Source organism: Miscanthus floridulus, chromosome 2 (genome assembly GCF_019320115.1).
Source record: "Miscanthus floridulus cultivar M001 chromosome 2, ASM1932011v1, whole genome shotgun sequence".
Classification (NCBI taxonomy): domain Eukaryota; kingdom Viridiplantae; phylum Streptophyta; class Magnoliopsida; order Poales; family Poaceae; genus Miscanthus; species Miscanthus floridulus.
The window spans coordinates 177,462,590-177,480,327 of NC_089581.1; the positions used below are offsets into that span (position 1 = coordinate 177,462,590).

The window sequence follows — 17,738 nt, forward strand, 5'->3', positions numbered from 1 at the left end:
TACCGTACATGAACAGTGCCGCCCCTTCCGTCTCTCTCACAGAACACCATCCGCCAAAAAAAGAAAGAAAAAACGCTCCCCACCCCCGGCTCCACCGCTCGCCCTACTCGGCTCCCGCTCCGCGCACTGCCGCCGCCGCCAGCCCCTCTCCCCACCCAGCCGTCCTCCCTGCTCCGCTTCCACTTCCCGCTCCCCGTCAGCTCATCCACGTATAGCGGCCAGACCTCCCAATCAGCTGCGCATCTCGCCGGCGACCTCCTCCACCGCTTCCATCTACAACAGGTCCGGTCGTTTGTTTGGCGGAACACCACCTAGGGTTTGAGTATCCGTGAGGAATCTAACTAGATTTAATTAGGGTTTGCTTGGTAACACACACCACCCGGATTAGGCTGTGGTCAGATTTTGGTTTATGGGCCCTATTGGCTACGCTGAAAAGCCAGGGCTGAAAGCACTGTTCGCTGATTCGTGGCGAGAGAAAAACACTGTTCGTTCGTCGAGATAGTACGGCTCACGGGACAAGCGAACAAGGCCATGCTGGATTAATGAATTTTTCTACTGTGCGTGTACAACAGATTTGTTGTATATTCGCGTTGGGGGTCTGTTTGGATAGGTATTAATTGGGATCCTAAAAGTTTAAGTTTATGTGATATGTGCTATGTTGTGTTCGATTTCAGTTTATGCCAGATTAATGAATTTTTCAACTGTGGGTGTAGATTTGTTGTGTATACGTGTTCTATCTCTGTTTGGATAGGTGACAATATTTGGGATCCTAAAATATTTATGCACTTGGATTTGCCTGCAGCTGATTATGTTGTGGTTTATGTTGGTAGGCATACGTGCTTTCTACCTCTGTTTCAATAGGTATTTGGTTGTTTATTATTGTTTGGGTTTAGCTTGTCTTATTTTACATTTGGCAATGATGATGTATCTTTTGCCAAACAATTGTAGTGTTGAGGATGATAATCACCTATGTACTAGTTCTTTTATATGCTGGTGTTGTTTTCTGTACTCACCATCTCATTCTGCACATGGGATGCAATGACTTGGATTCTTGGTTAGGAACTATTTCCCAGCTGTTTTTAGTTCATTGTTTCCTTTGCTGGTGAGCTATCAAACCAAAAGTGCATTCATCCAGGAGATACAATTTTCTTAATTGACACAATAATATGATGAATGATGGGATCTCCATGTATACTTTTGAACCAATCATATTCTCTTTGTTTGTAAGTTACTTGGGTAGGTGCATGAAGGTTCTGTTCTGGGTGATAGTGTAATAATTTTGTTTAGTTGCCCATCAGTATACGTGGTTGAATTGCTCTCAGTTTATAATACTAGCTATTCTGTCATACAATGTAATATGCTGTCCTTCCTACAATGGAACTTTCAGTTTGGATGTTCCCTTACACATTGGCGCTGTATGATTTCTTTCTGACATTCAATCCTCTGTTTATGCTGTACCAGGTAGCAGCAACTGTTCTGCTGCAGTCTGACAAAGTGGAGGGCTTAGGAATTGCTGCTTCTTTTATGTCTGAACAATCTTTGCTCTATTTGGGATTGCTGGGAGAGTATTCTCGCGCGACGAGGAAAAGGCACAAGGTCCCGTTCCACTGCATGCATCAAGAGCCCATCTGGTTTCCTTGTTCTGAGGTGTCGTTTGCTGGTGCTCAGTGTCGGCTTGGTATTTTCGAAGGATCAGCAGCTACTCTCGACTCTGGACTTTGTCACATCTGATAGCACCAACTTCATAGATCTTTATCCAAGATGGCGCTGCAAAACATTGGTGCTTCAAACAAGGATGATGCCTTCTACAGGTACAAGATGCCCAGAATGATCACCAAGATAGAAGGTCGTGGTAATGGTATCAAGACAAATATTGTAAACATGGTTGACATAGCAAAAGCACTTGCCAGGCCATCTTCCTACACAACCAAGTACTTTGGATGTGAGCTTGGTGCGCAGTCCAAATTTGATGAGAAGACAGGGATTTCCTTGGTTAATGGGGCTCATGATACTGCAAAGCTGGCTGGTCTCCTTGAGGTATTCATCAAGAAGTATGTCCAGTGTTATGGATGTGGGAATCCTGAGACTGAGATTCTCATCTCAAAGACACAGATGATATCACTGAAATGTGCAGCCTGTGGGTTTGTCTCGGATGTTGACATGAGGGACAAGCTCACAACCTTCATCCTGAAAAACCCACCAGAACAGAAGAAGGGAGGAAAAGACAAGAAGGCCATGAGGAGAGCTGAGAAGGAACGCCTGAAGGAAGGTGAGGCTGCTGATGAGGAGCAGAAGAAACTGAAGAAGGATGCAAAGAAGAAGGGTGGTGCATCTTCCAAGGAGTCCACTGCCAAGAGTTCGAAGAAGAAGGCTACTGCTGCTGGCTCTGATGAGGACCACTCAACCTCTCCAACTCGCAGCCGTGATGGTGACCATGCAGCTGCAGATGAGGAAGAGGATGATGATGATGTCCAGTGGCAGACTGACACTTCTATCGAGGCTGTGAAGCAGCGCATGCAGGAGCAGCTGAGTGCAGCAACTGCTGAAATGGTGATGCTGTCCACTGAGGAGACTGAGAAGAAGAAACAGGCAACCCACAGAGATGGCACTGCTAATGGTTCAGCAAAAGAAATACCTGATGAGAAACCTGCTGTCACTAAGCCTAGTCCCTATGAAGAACTGGTTGGAGACATCAAGGCTAGCCTGGGAAGTGCTCCTATCCCTACCCAGCTGAAGGCTGTGCTGGCCTCCTCAACCCTTCCTCCCCAGGATGTGATGAATGCTCTCCTCGAGTCTCTCTTTGATGGTGTGGGCAAGGGATTCGCGAAGGAGGTTGTGAAGAACAAGAAGTACCTTGCTGTTGCTGTTCCAGATGAGGGTGCCCAGACGCTGTTGGTTCAGGCCATTGAGGCTTTTGGCGGCAAGTGCAGCCCTGAGGCACTGAAGGAGGTCCCAGTCGTCCTGAAAGCCCTGTACGATGGAGATATCCTGGAGGAAGAAACCATCGTGGACTGGTACAATGCTGCTGTTGCAGCTGGAAAGGACTCCCAGGTCGTCAAGAACGCCAAGCCCTTCGTTGAGTGGCTCCAGAGCGCCGAGTCTGAGGAAGAGGACGATGAGTGAAGAGATGACGCTGCTCTACTGCTGCTCATGCTACACTTAATATTATTATTTCAATTAAGTTCCTTTTGCTTGTCTGGTGTGATCGTGTGTCAGTGTTCGTAGTGACAATGTCTAAAACTGTTAATTGTCGTGTGGTGCAGTGTGGTTGGCTGCGTGTGGTGTCGTCAGTTTGGTGTCTGTTGGATGTCACGGTTTATTATGTTCCTGTGGATTGCAACTATAACTATATAAGTATTTGCTTGGGTTGTGCTCTTATAACCTTTTGAGATTTTGCATTTTCTTGCACTGCATTGTTGTCCCTGTATATTAAAGGTCTAGGATTATGAAATCCTGAGCATGTAAGGCTACGGTATAGTCATCTGCACAACGGAGGATGCGTTTGTTGTCATGCTTGTAGTTTTATTTTTTATTTTGGTCGTGGCGATATTTTGATTTGATTGAGCAGTTGAGGCAACTGCCCATAGTAGCCTCAACTAGCCTATTTATCGGGTCATCAGATAGGGACGACCGGTTTTAAATCCCCCTCACCTGCCTGCATGTATTGTTGTTTTACACCCCTCACCTGCCTGCACGTATTGTTTTACACCGTGCTGGATTGGAGAAATTGGGCAGGTTTCTTGAAAAAAAAAAGCTGGGCAGGTCTATTCTTGAAAAAAAAGAGGAAAAAGTTTTTTTTTAGCAATAAAAGAGGAAAAAGTTGGGCAGGTCTATTCGTTGGTACGGAAGTTTTCTGTCTTTTATTCTGAGGAGATATTTTGAAGGTTGTAGTTTGGTAACAGAATGGAGAGGAAACGCTTTCTTCTCGGTTTTATTATCTCGACTCCCTTTGCAGCATTTAAGTTCAGCAATTTTGTCCACGTATTACCTGGGGGTAAATAGAGCTTGAGAGGAAAAAGAAAAGGTATTTTAGTTTCCTGTACTTTTTGGATTGAACTGTGAAAGAGTAGCATTCCAAATTCAGCAATTTTATCCACGTATAGCATCTGTGCTCATTGGACAACTCACTTTTACTCCTATATGACAATGTCTTAAATCGAGTAATAACATCATTATCTGAGATGCAAACTTGCTGTATGATGGCCTCCCTGAATCATTTTGGCCCACTATGGGCTCTACCGGCTGGAGAAATACCTGTCAACTCTGTTCTTTGTTTTGAAACTTCCTTTAGGTATACACATCCATATTTTGTAATACTCCTTTAATTTTAAATTATAAGATGTTTTGACTTTTATATATATATATTTTTTGTTATACACTTAGATATACACTATATCTATATACATACATATAGTAAAAGCAATGTATTTAGAAAAACTAAAATATTTTATAATTTGGAACGGAGGGAGTACTAATTATTATCATCATCCACTGCTACAGGAATCTTAACCGAGGCGGACAAAATGGCTTAACCGAGGCGGTTAACCGTCGAAAGGTCACAGTTAATCTGTCCTTAACGGAGGTGGTTGGCCAACCGCCTCGGTTAGTAGATTAACCAAGGCGGGCGCCTTGCAAATGCCCACCACGGTTAATGAATTAAAAAAATAAAAAAAAGCCCAGAGCCCACCTGTGAGCCCGTTTCCGAGCCCATTGGCGAGCTTACCTGCTCCGTGCGGCCCCGCCGCATCCCCACCTCCGCTACCGGATCCGGTCGCACCACCACCGGATCCGCAACTCCAGAACCAGATCCACCGCCGGGGGAGCACGGGTGGCTAGATCCGGCCGCAGCACCACCAGATAAGGTGCGTGGGAGAGGAGTGTCGTCGCGGAGGAGGACGTGGGGGAGGAGGGGCGTCGTCGTAGGGGAGGAGGGGCGAGGCTGGGACGCCACGCCCGCGAGGCGGCGGTGCCGGGCCGCCGCGAGGCTAGGCCGCCGTGACCACAAGGCCGCGCCACCGGGCCCCTGCGCCCGCGCGCCTACGCCTGCACAAGGCCGCACCGCAGGGCCGCCACGCCCGCGTGAGGCCGCGCCACTGGGCCACCGCGCCCACGGAAGGATGCGCCTGCGCCCACATGAGGCCACGCCGTGAGAAGAGAGGGAGAGAGAGAAAGCGGCACCTGAGGGAGAAGTGAGGGAGGGAGAGATGGCTGAGGGAGGTGAAAGGTCCTAATGGCTAGAGGGGGGTGAATAGCCTATTAAAATTTTTTACAACAAGACTAAGACAAATGATTAGTCAATAAGATGGCGAAGCGAATTTTGCGCTAGCTCTATACTTGGGGTTGCAAGCCACATACCCAATTCTATTTTCTATGATCTATAGTATATCACAACAAAGCTATGCCACTAATATACACCGAGAAGATCAACCTAGTGAGAGTGATACAATTAAATGATACACTATCTAGTCTTAACTATCACTAGCTCAATCCAAGTGATTGTATAATGAAATACAAGAGAGTGGTAGAGAGTTATACCGCTGTGGCAAGTGACCAATGAATGAATACCAATGAATACCGAGACAATCAAGGCATAATGATGTTTCTTCCGAGGTTCAAGAACCCCTCACAATCACCACGATCGAAGCCACAGACAATCAGCAACCTCCGCTCGATGATCCTTTCTGCTCCAAGCCGTCTAGGTGGCGGCAACCACCAAGAGTAACAAGCAAATTCTACAGCGAAACACGAACACCAAGTGCCTCTAGATGCAAACACTCAAGCAATACACTTGGATTCTCTCCCTATCTCACAAAGATGATGAATCAATAATGGAGATGAGTGGGAGGACTTTGGCTAAGCTCACAAGATTGCTATGTCAATGCAAAATGGCCAAGAGTGAGAGCTAGAGCCGGCCAAACAATATTTATAGACACCCCCAAACAATAGAGCCATTGGCTCAATTATTGGGCTGACTGCGGGACGATCAGACCACCGGTCATGTGCACCGGACGCGTCCGGTGTGGTGACCGGACGTGTTCGGTCATTGCGTCTGGTCATAGCCAGACCGCCATGTGTCCCTTTCAAATTATTTAGCTATTCATGTCCAATGGCTATCTCTGTGCACAGTAATGCTAGTAACCGGACGCACCGTTAGAAATTGACCGGGTGCAGGAGACGCAACATCCGGTCGAGTCCAGAGAGCTCCTAGAGTCACTCTGGGCTGACCGGACGCGTCCAATTAGTTATAGCGCTGAAAACCCGAGACCTACTGGTTCATACCCAACACGTCCGATGTGGCAACCGGACGTGTTCGGTCGCTACGTCCGATCGAGTCTAGAGAGCTCCCAGAGCCGTTCTGGGCCGACCGGATGCACCCCTGCGTCGGGTCCTCTCTGGACCAATCACCCGCGCTCCATGTCACCTCGACCGGACGCTAAACAGTGATTGCTCAGCGTCTGGTCACTGCTACAACCTAGAGTCTGGTCACTTCGTCAACTCTGCCGCGTCTGGCCAGAATACTGGACGCGTCCGGTATGGATATCGAACGCGTTCGGTCACGTCGGGAAGATATCGGACGTGTCCGGACCCCGTGACCAGTGTATTTAACTCCTTTTCAACTCTATCTTCTTTACCCTTGCTCAAATGTGCCAACCACCAAGTATATCACCATGTGCACATGTGTTAGCATATTTTCATAAATATTTTCAAGGGTGTTAGCATTCCACTAGATCATAAATGCATATGCAATGAGTTAGAGCATCTAGTGGCACTTTGATAACCGCATTTCTATATGAGTTTCACCCCTCTTAATAGTACAGTTATCGATTCTAAATATGATCACACTCACTAAGTGTCTCGATCACCAAAATGAGAAAGCTCCTATCAAGTTTCACCTTTGCCTTGAGCTTTTTGTTTTTCTTTCTTCTTTTCTAAGTCTATGCATTTGATCATCACAATGCCATCACCATCATCATGTCATGATATTCATTTGCTTCTTCACTTGGAGTAGTGCTACCTATCTCATAATCACTTTGATAAACTAGGTTAGCACTTAGGGTTTCATCAATTCACCAAAACCAAACTAGAGTTTTCAATCTCCCCTTTTTGGTAATTGATGACAACCCTTTCACAAAGATATGAATTGAGATTTATTTGAATCCATGTTGCTTGTCCAAGCATATTTACCATGTGTAAAAGGATATGGACAAGTTTCATGAATCCCATATGGTAGCAATTGCTTCCCCTAAATATGTGCTAAGAGTTTGGATTGTAGCTTGCACATATGCTTAGATAGGAAATATAGGAGACAATGTCTACCAAATGATGCTAAGGTATAAAAGATGGACCTTTGAAATGTGATACCAATCGGAGTGCACCAATATACCATTTTTAGCACCATTAGTAACTAGAAATTCATAAAAACTAGAATACCCTGTGAGATCAATATTAGAAGTAAGAGTCTAGTTTTCATAATACGAGCATGAGTATAGTTACTTAACCTATGCATGTTGGTTTTTTATTTTATCATTTAAACCTACAATTAGCATACACCACACAAGCATGGATATTGAAATTTGAAACTTGTGCCATGCAAGCAACATATGAAATGCACATTCAAATGCATCAATCAAGTTTATGAGCTTGCTCCCCCTGCTTCTGTGCTTAAAATTTTAATTGATCCCTTTCATTTGTCATATCTCTCCCCCTATGTCAAGTTTTTCCCCTATCACTTATTTCTTTCCCCCTTTGTTGTCTTTTCACTATATTTGTATACTATTTCTCCTCCTTTGTCATCAATGACCACAAAGGTTCAAAATGTAGATAGGTTGAGATTATCAATGTCAATCAATGGGGTGAGGATTATTTTCCCAAATTTGGTCCAATCTAGATTATTTGCTAAAGATATTTAACTCGGTTTGATCCAAGGACAAGCTTCTTCACACCTCCAAATAAGGGTTATCTTGTACCATGTTGAGTTAAACACTTATAGGTCATTTTCTAGATCAAACACTAGGTTTACAAGCCCACAAACATATCATATGCTACCACTAGACCAAATTAAGCATAGAAGCAATAGTGGTACCATACAAACATCAAAATCACTTGATTTTCATGAATGAGCCTATTAAATGTGAAAAATGACTAGATACGCTAAACATGTCCTTAGTAAGGATGTATGCCATGCCAATCAACTTTTACCTTGGATTACTCGAAGGAGAGGCATGTCATATAAGTGGGGAGGTGTATCAACACATATTTGAGAAATCTAATATGTTCAACTCATTCATTAGCTTGCAAAACCTTTTCTCATCCAATGACTTGGTGAATATATCGGTAAGTTGATCATCGGTGCTTACACTCTCAATGCAAATATCCCCTTTTTATTGATGATCTCTTATGAAATGGTGGCGGATATCAATGTGCTTTATTCTTGCATGTTGAACCAGATTGTTAGTTAACTTGATTGCACTCTTATTGTCACATAGCAATGGCACTCTCTTGAACTTGATTCCAAAGTCACTCAAGGTGGCCTTTATCCATAGTATTTGTGCACAACAACTACCGATAGATATATATTCGGCTTCGGTGGTTGATAATGCAACACTATTTTACTTCTTTGATGACCATAAAATAAGTGATCTTCCTAACAATTAACATGTGCTCGAGGTGCTCTTCCTTTCAACCTTGCATCCTGCATAATTCAAGTCGAAGTAACCAACTAGCTTAAATTTTACTTCTTTGGGATACCACAAACCAACATTTTATGTATGCTTCAAGTACCTCAATATTATTTTTGTAGCCTTCAAATGACTTTCTCTTAGTGATGCTTGAAATCTTGCACATATGCATACACTAAACATGACATCCAACTTTGATGCGGTCACATAGAGTAGGCTTCCAATCACAGATCGATATAATTTTTGATCCACCGTATTGCCACTTGCATCATCATCCAAGTTGCCATTTGTTTCTATTGGTGTACTAATGGTTTTGCTATCACTCATGCCAAACTTCTTGAACATGTCTTTGATGTACTTGCCTTGACTCACAAATATACCATTCTTCAATTGCTTGATTTGAAGACCAAAGAAGTAACTTAACTCTCCAATCATGGACATTTCAAACTCATTAGCCATTATTTTTCCAAACTTTTCACAAAAGTCTTGATTGGTTGATCCAAATATGGTATCAACATAGATTTACAACACAAATAAGTCTTTGCCAATCTTCTTGGTGAAAAGAGTGGTGTCAACCTTGCCCATCATGAACCCTTTAGAGAGTTGGAAGTCCCTTAATCTCTCATACCATACTCTAGGTGCTTGCTTCAAGCCATACAATGCCTTCTTCAACTTGTACACATGGTCATGCTTCTTGTCTTCTTCAAAACCAGGAGGTTGCTCAACATGTACTTCTTCATTGATGTAACTATTTAGAAATACACTCTTGACATCCATTTGATAGAGCTTGATGTTGTAGGCACAAGCATAGGCTAATAAGATTCTAATTGCTTCCAATCTAGCAACTAGGGCATATGTTTCTCCAAAGTTAAGACCTTCAACTTATGTATAGCCTTATGCTACCAATCTTGCTTTGTTCCTTACTACTATCCTATCTTAATCTTGCTTGATTCTAAAGACCCATTTGGTTCCAATCACATTATATCCCTTTGGTCTCTCTACCAATTCCTATACATGATTTCTTGTGAAGTTATTCAATTCTTTATGCATAGCATTCACCCAATCAACATCCTTCAATACTTCATCTATCTTCTTTGGTTCAATGGATGACACAAATAAGAAATGCTCACAAATGAAGCTAATCTTGATCTAGTTTGCACACCTCTTGAAATATCAATAATGATAGTGTCCAAAGGATGATCCCTTACAATATTTGTTGGTTGGAGGATTGGAACTTGATTGCTTGCACTTGCTTGATCATTGGGTTGAGATGATGCACTAGCCACTTGATCTTGTTCATTATCATGAGAGCCACTTGTACTAGCTTGATTTATATCATCTTGCACATTTGAGTTAGAGAGCACTTGCACTTGATCACCTTCATCATCATTCACTTGCCTAGGCCTTAATTCACCAAAATCCATGTTCTTCATGGCATTTGAAAATTGAATGCCTCTAACATCTTCCAAGTTCTTATTCTCTTCTTATGAACCCTTGGTTTCATCAAATTCAACATCATGAACTTCCTCAAGAGTACCACTATCCAAATTCCAAACTCTATATGCTTTGCTAGTAGTTGAGTATCTAAGTAGGAATCCTTCATCACATTTCTTGTCAAACTTACCCAATTTAGTATCTTTCTTCAAGATATAGCATTTGCAATCAAAGACCCAAAAATATGCAATGTTGGACTTTCTACCATTCAAGAGCTCATATGGTGTCGTTTCTTTCAATGGGTGACAATAAAGGCGGTTGCTACAATAGCAAGCCGTGTTGATAGCTTCGGCCCAAAAAGACTGACTCACATTGTACTCACTAAGCATAGATCTTGCCATATCAATGAGTGTTCTATTCTTTCTCTCAACAAGGCCATTTAATTATAGAGTGTACTTAGCCGAGAATTGATGTCTAATTCCAAATTTATCACATAACTCATCAATTCTAGTGTTCTTGAACTCACTACCATTGTCACTTCTAACTCTCTTGATAGTTGTTTCAAACTCATTGTGAATGCCCTTGACAAATAATTTGAATATTGCAAACACATCACTTTTATCCACTAGAAAGAATACCCAAGTGTATCTAGTGTAATCATCCACTATCACAAAGTCATATTTATTTTCACAGATGCTAGTGTATTGAGTTGGCCCAAACAAATCCATGTGCAATAACTTAAATGCTTTACTAGTGCTCATCATGCTTTTCTTAGGATGGGTGTTTCCAATTTGTTTGCTGGCTTGACAAGAGCTACAAAGCTTATCCTTCTCAAACACAATATCTTTCAAGCCTCTAACGAAATCATGTTTAACCAATCTATTTAATTGTTTTATTCCAATATGACCAAGCCTTCTATGCCATAACCAACCCATGCTAGACTTAGTGAACAAACATATAGATAATTTAGCTTCACTAGCATTGAAATCAACCAAGTATAGATTCTCAAATCTAAAGCCTTTGAAGATCAAGTTAGAGCTATCTACACTTATGATTTCTACATCATCTACCCCAAATATGCATTTGAATCCAAGATCACATAATTGAGCCACGGATAGCAAATTGAAGTTCAAGCTCTCTACTAGCAACACATTGGATATGCTTATATCATTGGATATTGTAATCTTACCAAGCCCTTTGATCTTGCCTTTGCCATTGTCACCAAATGTGATACTATCATAACCATCATTTCCATTGGTATTGATTGAGTTGAACATTCTTGCATCACCGGTCATGTGTTGAGTGCACCCACTATCAAGAACCCAATGCCTTTCTCTGGCTTTGTAATTGACCTACAAAAGAGGATCAATTCTTTTTTGGTACCCAAACTTACTTGGGTCCTTAAAGGTTAGTGATTAAGCTCTTTGGCACCCATATGACTTTCTTTTTTGAGCCCATCCATGGTGTACCAATAAACTTAGCTTTTACACCATTTGCACGCTTGGTAAGCACATAGAAAGAATTGAGCTTAATGAAGGATACATTATCTTGTGACTTCTTGTTCATACACTTTTGCTCTACATGACCAACTTGCTTGCAACTAGTGTAAAACCGACCATTGTTCTTCACTAAACTAGTCTTGTGAGAAGCAAAGGCCGCCTTGCCTTTCTTGGAGGTATAGCCCAATCCTTCTTTGTAGAGAGAAGCTCTTTGGCTACCCAAGCACATAAGCAAGCGGTTCTCACCACCATAGGCTTTTGCCAAGGTGTGCGTGAGCTTATTGACCTCCTTCTTGAGGGTCTCATTCTCAACCATTAGTGAGGCATCACAAATGAAACCATTACTACTAGATGAGGTGAAAGTAGAAGTGCTACACGAAGGGTTAGTGGGAGCAACAATGATAGACTTATAGAATGATTCATCAATTATATCACAAGTTAAGCCTACATCACTTGTCTCAACATGCTTCTTCTCATTTTGTTCATTAAGCAAGAGGAATGAGCTTTTTCAAACTTCTTGTGAGCCTTGCCAAGCTTCTCATGGGCTTCCTCTAGCCTCTCATGAGATGCATTAAGCTCATCAAGGGCTTGCTTAAGGGCTTTTATTTCCTTATGCAAGCTTTTGTATTCCCTTCTCTTAATGTCAAAGTGTTCTTTAGCATCATCTAGCATGTTAAGTAGTTCATCCTTAGTTGGTTCATCATTATCATTATCACTTTCATTTTTATTATCATATTCCTCATCACTTCCATTATCACAAGTTTGTACCTTAGTGACCTTAGCCATGAAGCATGATAGAGTATCAAAGAGAGAAGGCTTCTCATTGATAGCAATGCTTGCAAGTGCCTTTTTCTTGGTGGTCTTGTCATCATCACCATCATCATCATCACTTGAGGAAGCATCACTATCCCAAGTGACCACATATGAACCACCCTTCTTCTTCTTTTTGAAGGTCATCTTGTCCTTCTTCACTTTCTTTTCCTTTTTATCCTTCTTTTTGTTCTTCTTGTCATCATCACTGTCACTATTGTATGGGCATTGAGCAATAAGATGATCTTTGCTTCCTCAATTGAAGCACTGTCTTGACTCTTCCTTGTTCTTGGATGAAGACTTCTTTATTCTAGCATAGTATCCCTTCTTCATCATGAACTTGCCAAATCTCTTGACAAAGAGAGCCATCTTCTCATCATCCATCTCATCAAATCTCAAGTCTTCATCATCACTTGATGATTCTTGCTTTGCCTTGCTCTTGGATGATGTGGCCTTGAATGCCACACTTTTCTTTTTTTCGTCCTTCTTCTCCCTCTTTTCTTCCTTCTCATCATCATCTCTATAAGCATCATCGGTCATGATATCTCCTAAGATTTGGTTTGGTGTTATTGTGTCCAAACCGGTCCTCACTAGCAATGTGACTAATATGCCAAATCTTATGGGTAAGCATTTTAAGAACTTATGAGAGAAGTCCTTGTCCTCCACCTTCTCACCAAGTTCTTTGAGATCATTGACAAGCACTTCCATCTGATGAAATATGTCCAGCACACTCTCATCTTCCTTCATCTTGAAGCTAGCAAATTTCTCCTTGAGAATGTATGCCTTTGCACCCTTCATTGCCTTGGTGCCCTCGAATGATTCTTCCAACTTCTTCCAAGCCTCATGAGCCATCTCAATGTTCTTGATTTGCTCAAATATTCTCTCATTAATTGCATCATGAATGGCACTCAGAGCAATGTCATTGTTTTGGAGAAGCACTTCTTCGGCTGCGGTGGTATTCTTCGGATCATCAATCTCAATTTTAGTTTCTACCATCTTCCATACCCTTCTATTGATTGACTTGATATGTGTGGTCATCTTTGACTTCCAATATGGATAATTTGTGCCATAAAATTGGGGTGGCTTCTTGGTGTTGTTGATTTGAGTCATTTTTACACCGAAGGTTGTTAAGCCTCAAATTACGGTGACCATGACTCCGATACCACCTGAAAGGTCCTAATGGCTAGAGGGGGTGTAAATAGCCTATTAAAAATTTCTACAACAACACTAAGACAAATGATTAGTCAATAAGATGGTGAAGCGAATTTTACGCTAGCTCTATACTTGGGGTTGCAAGCCACCTACCCAATTCTATTTCTATGATATCTAGTATATCACAACAAAGCTATGTCACTAATATACACTAAGAAGATCAACCTAGTGAGAGTGATACAATTAAATGATACACTATCTAGTCTTAACTATCACTAGATCTATCCAAGTGAATGTATAATGAAATACAAGAGAGTGGTAGAGAGTTATACCGCCATGACAAGTGACCAATGAGTGAATACCAATGAATACCAAGGAGACAATCAAGACACAATGATTTTTCTTCCGAGGTTCACTTGCTTGCCGGTAAGCTAGTCCCCGTTGTGGCGATTCACTCACTTGGAGGTTCACATGTTAATTGGCCTCACACGCCAAACCCTCAATAGGGTGCCACACAACCAACACAAGATGAGGATCACACAAGCCATTAGCAATTTACTAGAGTACCTTTTGGCTCTCTGTCGGGGAAAGGTCAAGAACCCCTCACAATCATCATGATCGAAGCCAGAGACAATCACCAACCTCCGCTCGACGATCTTTTCTACTCCAAGCCGTCTAGGTGGTGGCAACCACCAAAAGTAACAAGCAAATTCCACAGTGAAACACGAACACCAAGTGCCTCTAGATGCAAACACTCAAGCAATACACTTGGATTCTCTCCCAATCTCACAAAGATGATGAATCAATAATGGAGATGAGTGGGAGGACTTTAGCTAAGCTCACAAGATTGCTATGTCAATGCAAAATGGCCAAGAGTGAGATCTAGAGCTGACCAAACGATATTTATAGACACCCCCAAACAATAGAGATGCTGGTTCAATTATTGGGCTGACTGCGGGACGACCGGACGCACCGGTCGTGTGCACTGGACGCGTCCGGTCGTTGTGTTCGGTCGTAGCCAGACCGCCATGTGTCCCTTTTAAATTGTTTAGCTATTCACGCCCAATGGCTATCTCTGTGCACAGTAATGCTAGTGACCGGACGCACCGTTAGAAATCGACCGGACGCGGGAGACGCAGCATCCGGTCGAGTCCAGAGAGCTCCTAGAGCCACTCTGGGCCAACCGGACACGTCCAATCACACCGGATCGGACGCTCCTAGCGTCCGATCAATTATAGCGCTGAAAACCCGAGACCTGCTGGTTCATACCGGACGCGTCCGGTCACAGCGTCCGATCGTAGCCTCCGGTCACTACGTCCGGTCGAGTCCAGAGAGCTCCCAGAGCCGCTCTGGGCCGACCGGACGCGTCCGGTGGGGCCGACCGGACGCACCCCTACGTCTGGTTCTCTCTGGACCAATCACCCGTGCTCCACGTCACCTCGACCGGACGCTAAACAGTGATTGCTCAGCGTCCGGTCACTGCTACGACCTAGAGTTCAATCACTTCGTCAACTCTGCCGCGCCTGGCTAGAATACTGGACGTGTCCGGTATGGATATCGGATGTGTCCGGTCACATCGGGAAGATACTGGACGCGTTCGGTCCGTACGTCGGATGTGTTCGGTCACCTCGTGACCAGCGCATTCAACTCCTTTTCAACTCTATCTTCTTTACCCTTGCTCAAATGTGCCAACCACCAAGTGTATGACCATGTGCACATGTGTTAGCATATTTTCACAAATGTTTTAAGGGTGTTAGCACTTCACTAGATCCTAAATGCATATGCAATGAGTTAGAGCATCTAGTGACACTTTGATAACCGCATTTCTATACGAGTTTCACCCCTCTTAATAGTACGGTTATCGATCCTAAATATGATCACACTCACTAAGTGTCTTGATCACCAAAATAAGAAAGCTCCTATCAAGTTTCACCTTTGTCTTGAGCTTTTTGTTTTTCTTTCTTCTTTTCCAAGTCCAAGCATTTGATCATCACCATGTCATCACCATCATCATGTCATGATCTTCATTTGCTTCATCACTTGGAGTAGTACTACCTATCTCATAATCACTTTGATAAACTAGGTTAGCACTTAGGGTTTCATCAATTCACCAAAACCAAACTAGAGCTTTCAGGAGGGAGTGAGAGGTGAGAGAGTGGAAGATGAGAAACCCTAACTCATGTATATATAAGCCCGATAGGTGGATTGGATATGGGCTTTTTGTTGGGTCTGGTCTAGATTTTTCGAGGCGGGCAATGTAAAGAAACCGCTTCGGTTAATAGACATTAACCGCCTCGGTTAATATATTAACCGAGACGGTTCTCTTACATTGCCTGCCTCAGTTAAGCATTAACCGAAGTGGTTGCTGGGCTAGCTGCCCTGCCACGAATAACTGAGGCGGGCAGCTGGCCCGCCCGTCTCCGAGGCCATTTTGAAAATATCTCCTAAAAGATTTTGTGTAGTAGTTGTTCGATGATATTTTGTCATTTTACGCCAGCAAGAAAGAAGTGAAAATAATGAAAAAATATTATAAATTATGCTCAGAATCCTCGTGCACAATGCAAGCGCATCATGTGTTTTGTCCAGCATTATCCTAAATCAGAGTTCTGACCAGCAGCTCACCAGTACATGGCTATACATGATACGTGCAAATACGTACAGTTTTAAAGTATACATGCATATGTGACAAGAATGTTTAAGTGGCCCAGTAAGTGGACCCACATGGCAGTTAGATCAAGAAGTTTCCAAAGTCAGTGAAGGTTCTCAGTTTTGTGAGTGTTTCAAAAAGTGACATGTTGCAAATTACACCAGGGCACCATGTTGTCTCACTGCATGGTTTAATTGCTGGTTAATAAAAAACCAATTATATATATATATATATATATATATATATATATATATATAATATTACTATATGGTACCTGAGTACCAGATAACTATTCAGTACCCAGCGTTCTATAGGGCGGGCAAATAGGCCCACCCCGCCGTTCGGGCCTGAGACTCACAGGCCCGGCCCACCCACTCACGAGGTCGAGCGGCAAGCAGCTCCTAAGCTCCCCACCCACCCACGTTTTCTTTTGCGGTTTCTTTCGAGACCCCGTCTGCTCGGTCTTTGCTGGCACCACCCGTCCATTCCCTCTCCCCACTGCTAGTTGCGCCGTTGCCTAGGGCTCCGCCGTGCCGTTCTCGGCCGGCGGGCATCCCGCCCCGCCGCGCCGCTCCCCAGCGATATATATAGTATTTCTATACCGCCCCTCCTGGCGCCGTCTCCCTCCCCCATCCCCTCACTCTCTCAGCTCGCCGTCGCTACTGGCCGTGGCCGTGGTCTTGAAGGCCCCAGTTGAGGGTCGGCACCGATGGTTGCTGCCGGGTTCGGCACCAGCGAGCTCGCCACACCTGTGGCAGCCGTCCTACTCGCATCTTGCCATCATCAGCAGCCTCCCGTGCTCGCCCATGACTCATTGTCAGCTCCCGCCGCGAACTCCCGGAGAAAGGAGTGGCAACTCGCCTGGCGATGCTGTCGCCGCCGTCAGCCCACCGCCACCGCCGCTCCTGCGTGTGCTCCTCCAACACTGCTGGCAGATCCAGGTGCCCCTCCTCCAGATCCCCTTCTCCAACTCCTCGTTTGCACCATCTCCTTCCCGTTCCCCTTCTTGATTCGATTTGATGATTCGAGTGCAGGATGCGTTCCCTGCGAGTGTTCGATTGTCTCGGCCCAGGTCGCGGCCAGGAGCTCCTCTTCAATTGCAGCAAGGTGAGTTTGTCTCAGCTGCCAATGCTGGTTGTGTAACTGTTACCAATACCAATTGTGTTGTGTAACAGTGTATTCATTTGGAGACGCCTCTCGAGGGATGTCACTGCGCTGCCCTGGCCTGCTACCCGGCCTCCTACACGTGAGGTAAGGCCAGCCTTCAGTCCTTGTTATTGTAATTGTGCATCGATTTGCTGACTGAGCGAGGAAGCTTGTCAATTCTAATCCATTCAAAGAGAGCTGGTGGTATCTTACCACTGTTTTGTTAGCTGAGGGAGACCAGTTCCAGTAACTAGATATTTATGTACTATTTTTAAGGAATTGATTACTTTTATTTGTGAAGATGAGTACCTGTTCAGATATGCAAAATATTATTATTCAGAGATGATCACCGTTGATACAAATTATTTATGG

General features: G+C 43.6%; 1 protein-coding gene and 1 long non-coding RNA gene across 3 annotated transcripts; both read left to right on the plus strand.

The window, feature by feature from the left end:
- The first annotated feature begins 44 nt into the window (after positions 1-44).
- On the plus strand, positions 45-3,374 carry LOC136540818 (eukaryotic translation initiation factor 5-like). 2 transcript variants are annotated; one of them, XM_066532833.1, is made up of 2 exons: positions 45-610; positions 1,462-3,374. In XM_066532833.1, the coding sequence occupies exon 2, from the start codon at positions 1,762-1,764 to the stop codon at positions 3,121-3,123; it is 1,362 nt and encodes a 453-aa protein (XP_066388930.1). In that variant the 5' UTR covers positions 45-610; positions 1,462-1,761; the 3' UTR covers positions 3,124-3,374. The 2 variants fall into 2 exon arrangements, with proteins under 2 accessions (XP_066388930.1, XP_066388929.1); XM_066532832.1 differs by having other exon boundaries at positions 45-282.
- Positions 3,375-16,967: 13,593 nt separating this feature from the next.
- Positions 16,968-17,464, plus strand: LOC136540819 (uncharacterized). The gene is made up of 3 exons (XR_010780024.1): positions 16,968-17,161; positions 17,255-17,327; positions 17,396-17,464. It is a non-coding gene; the product is annotated as an uncharacterized lncRNA (long non-coding RNA).
- Positions 17,465-17,738: the final 274 nt, after the last annotated feature.

Excerpts from the sequence above, each read along its gene's own strand:
- LOC136540818 (XM_066532833.1), top strand. The coding sequence starts at position 1,762 with ATGGCGCTGCAAAACATTGGTGCTTCAAACAAGGATGATGCCTTCTAC.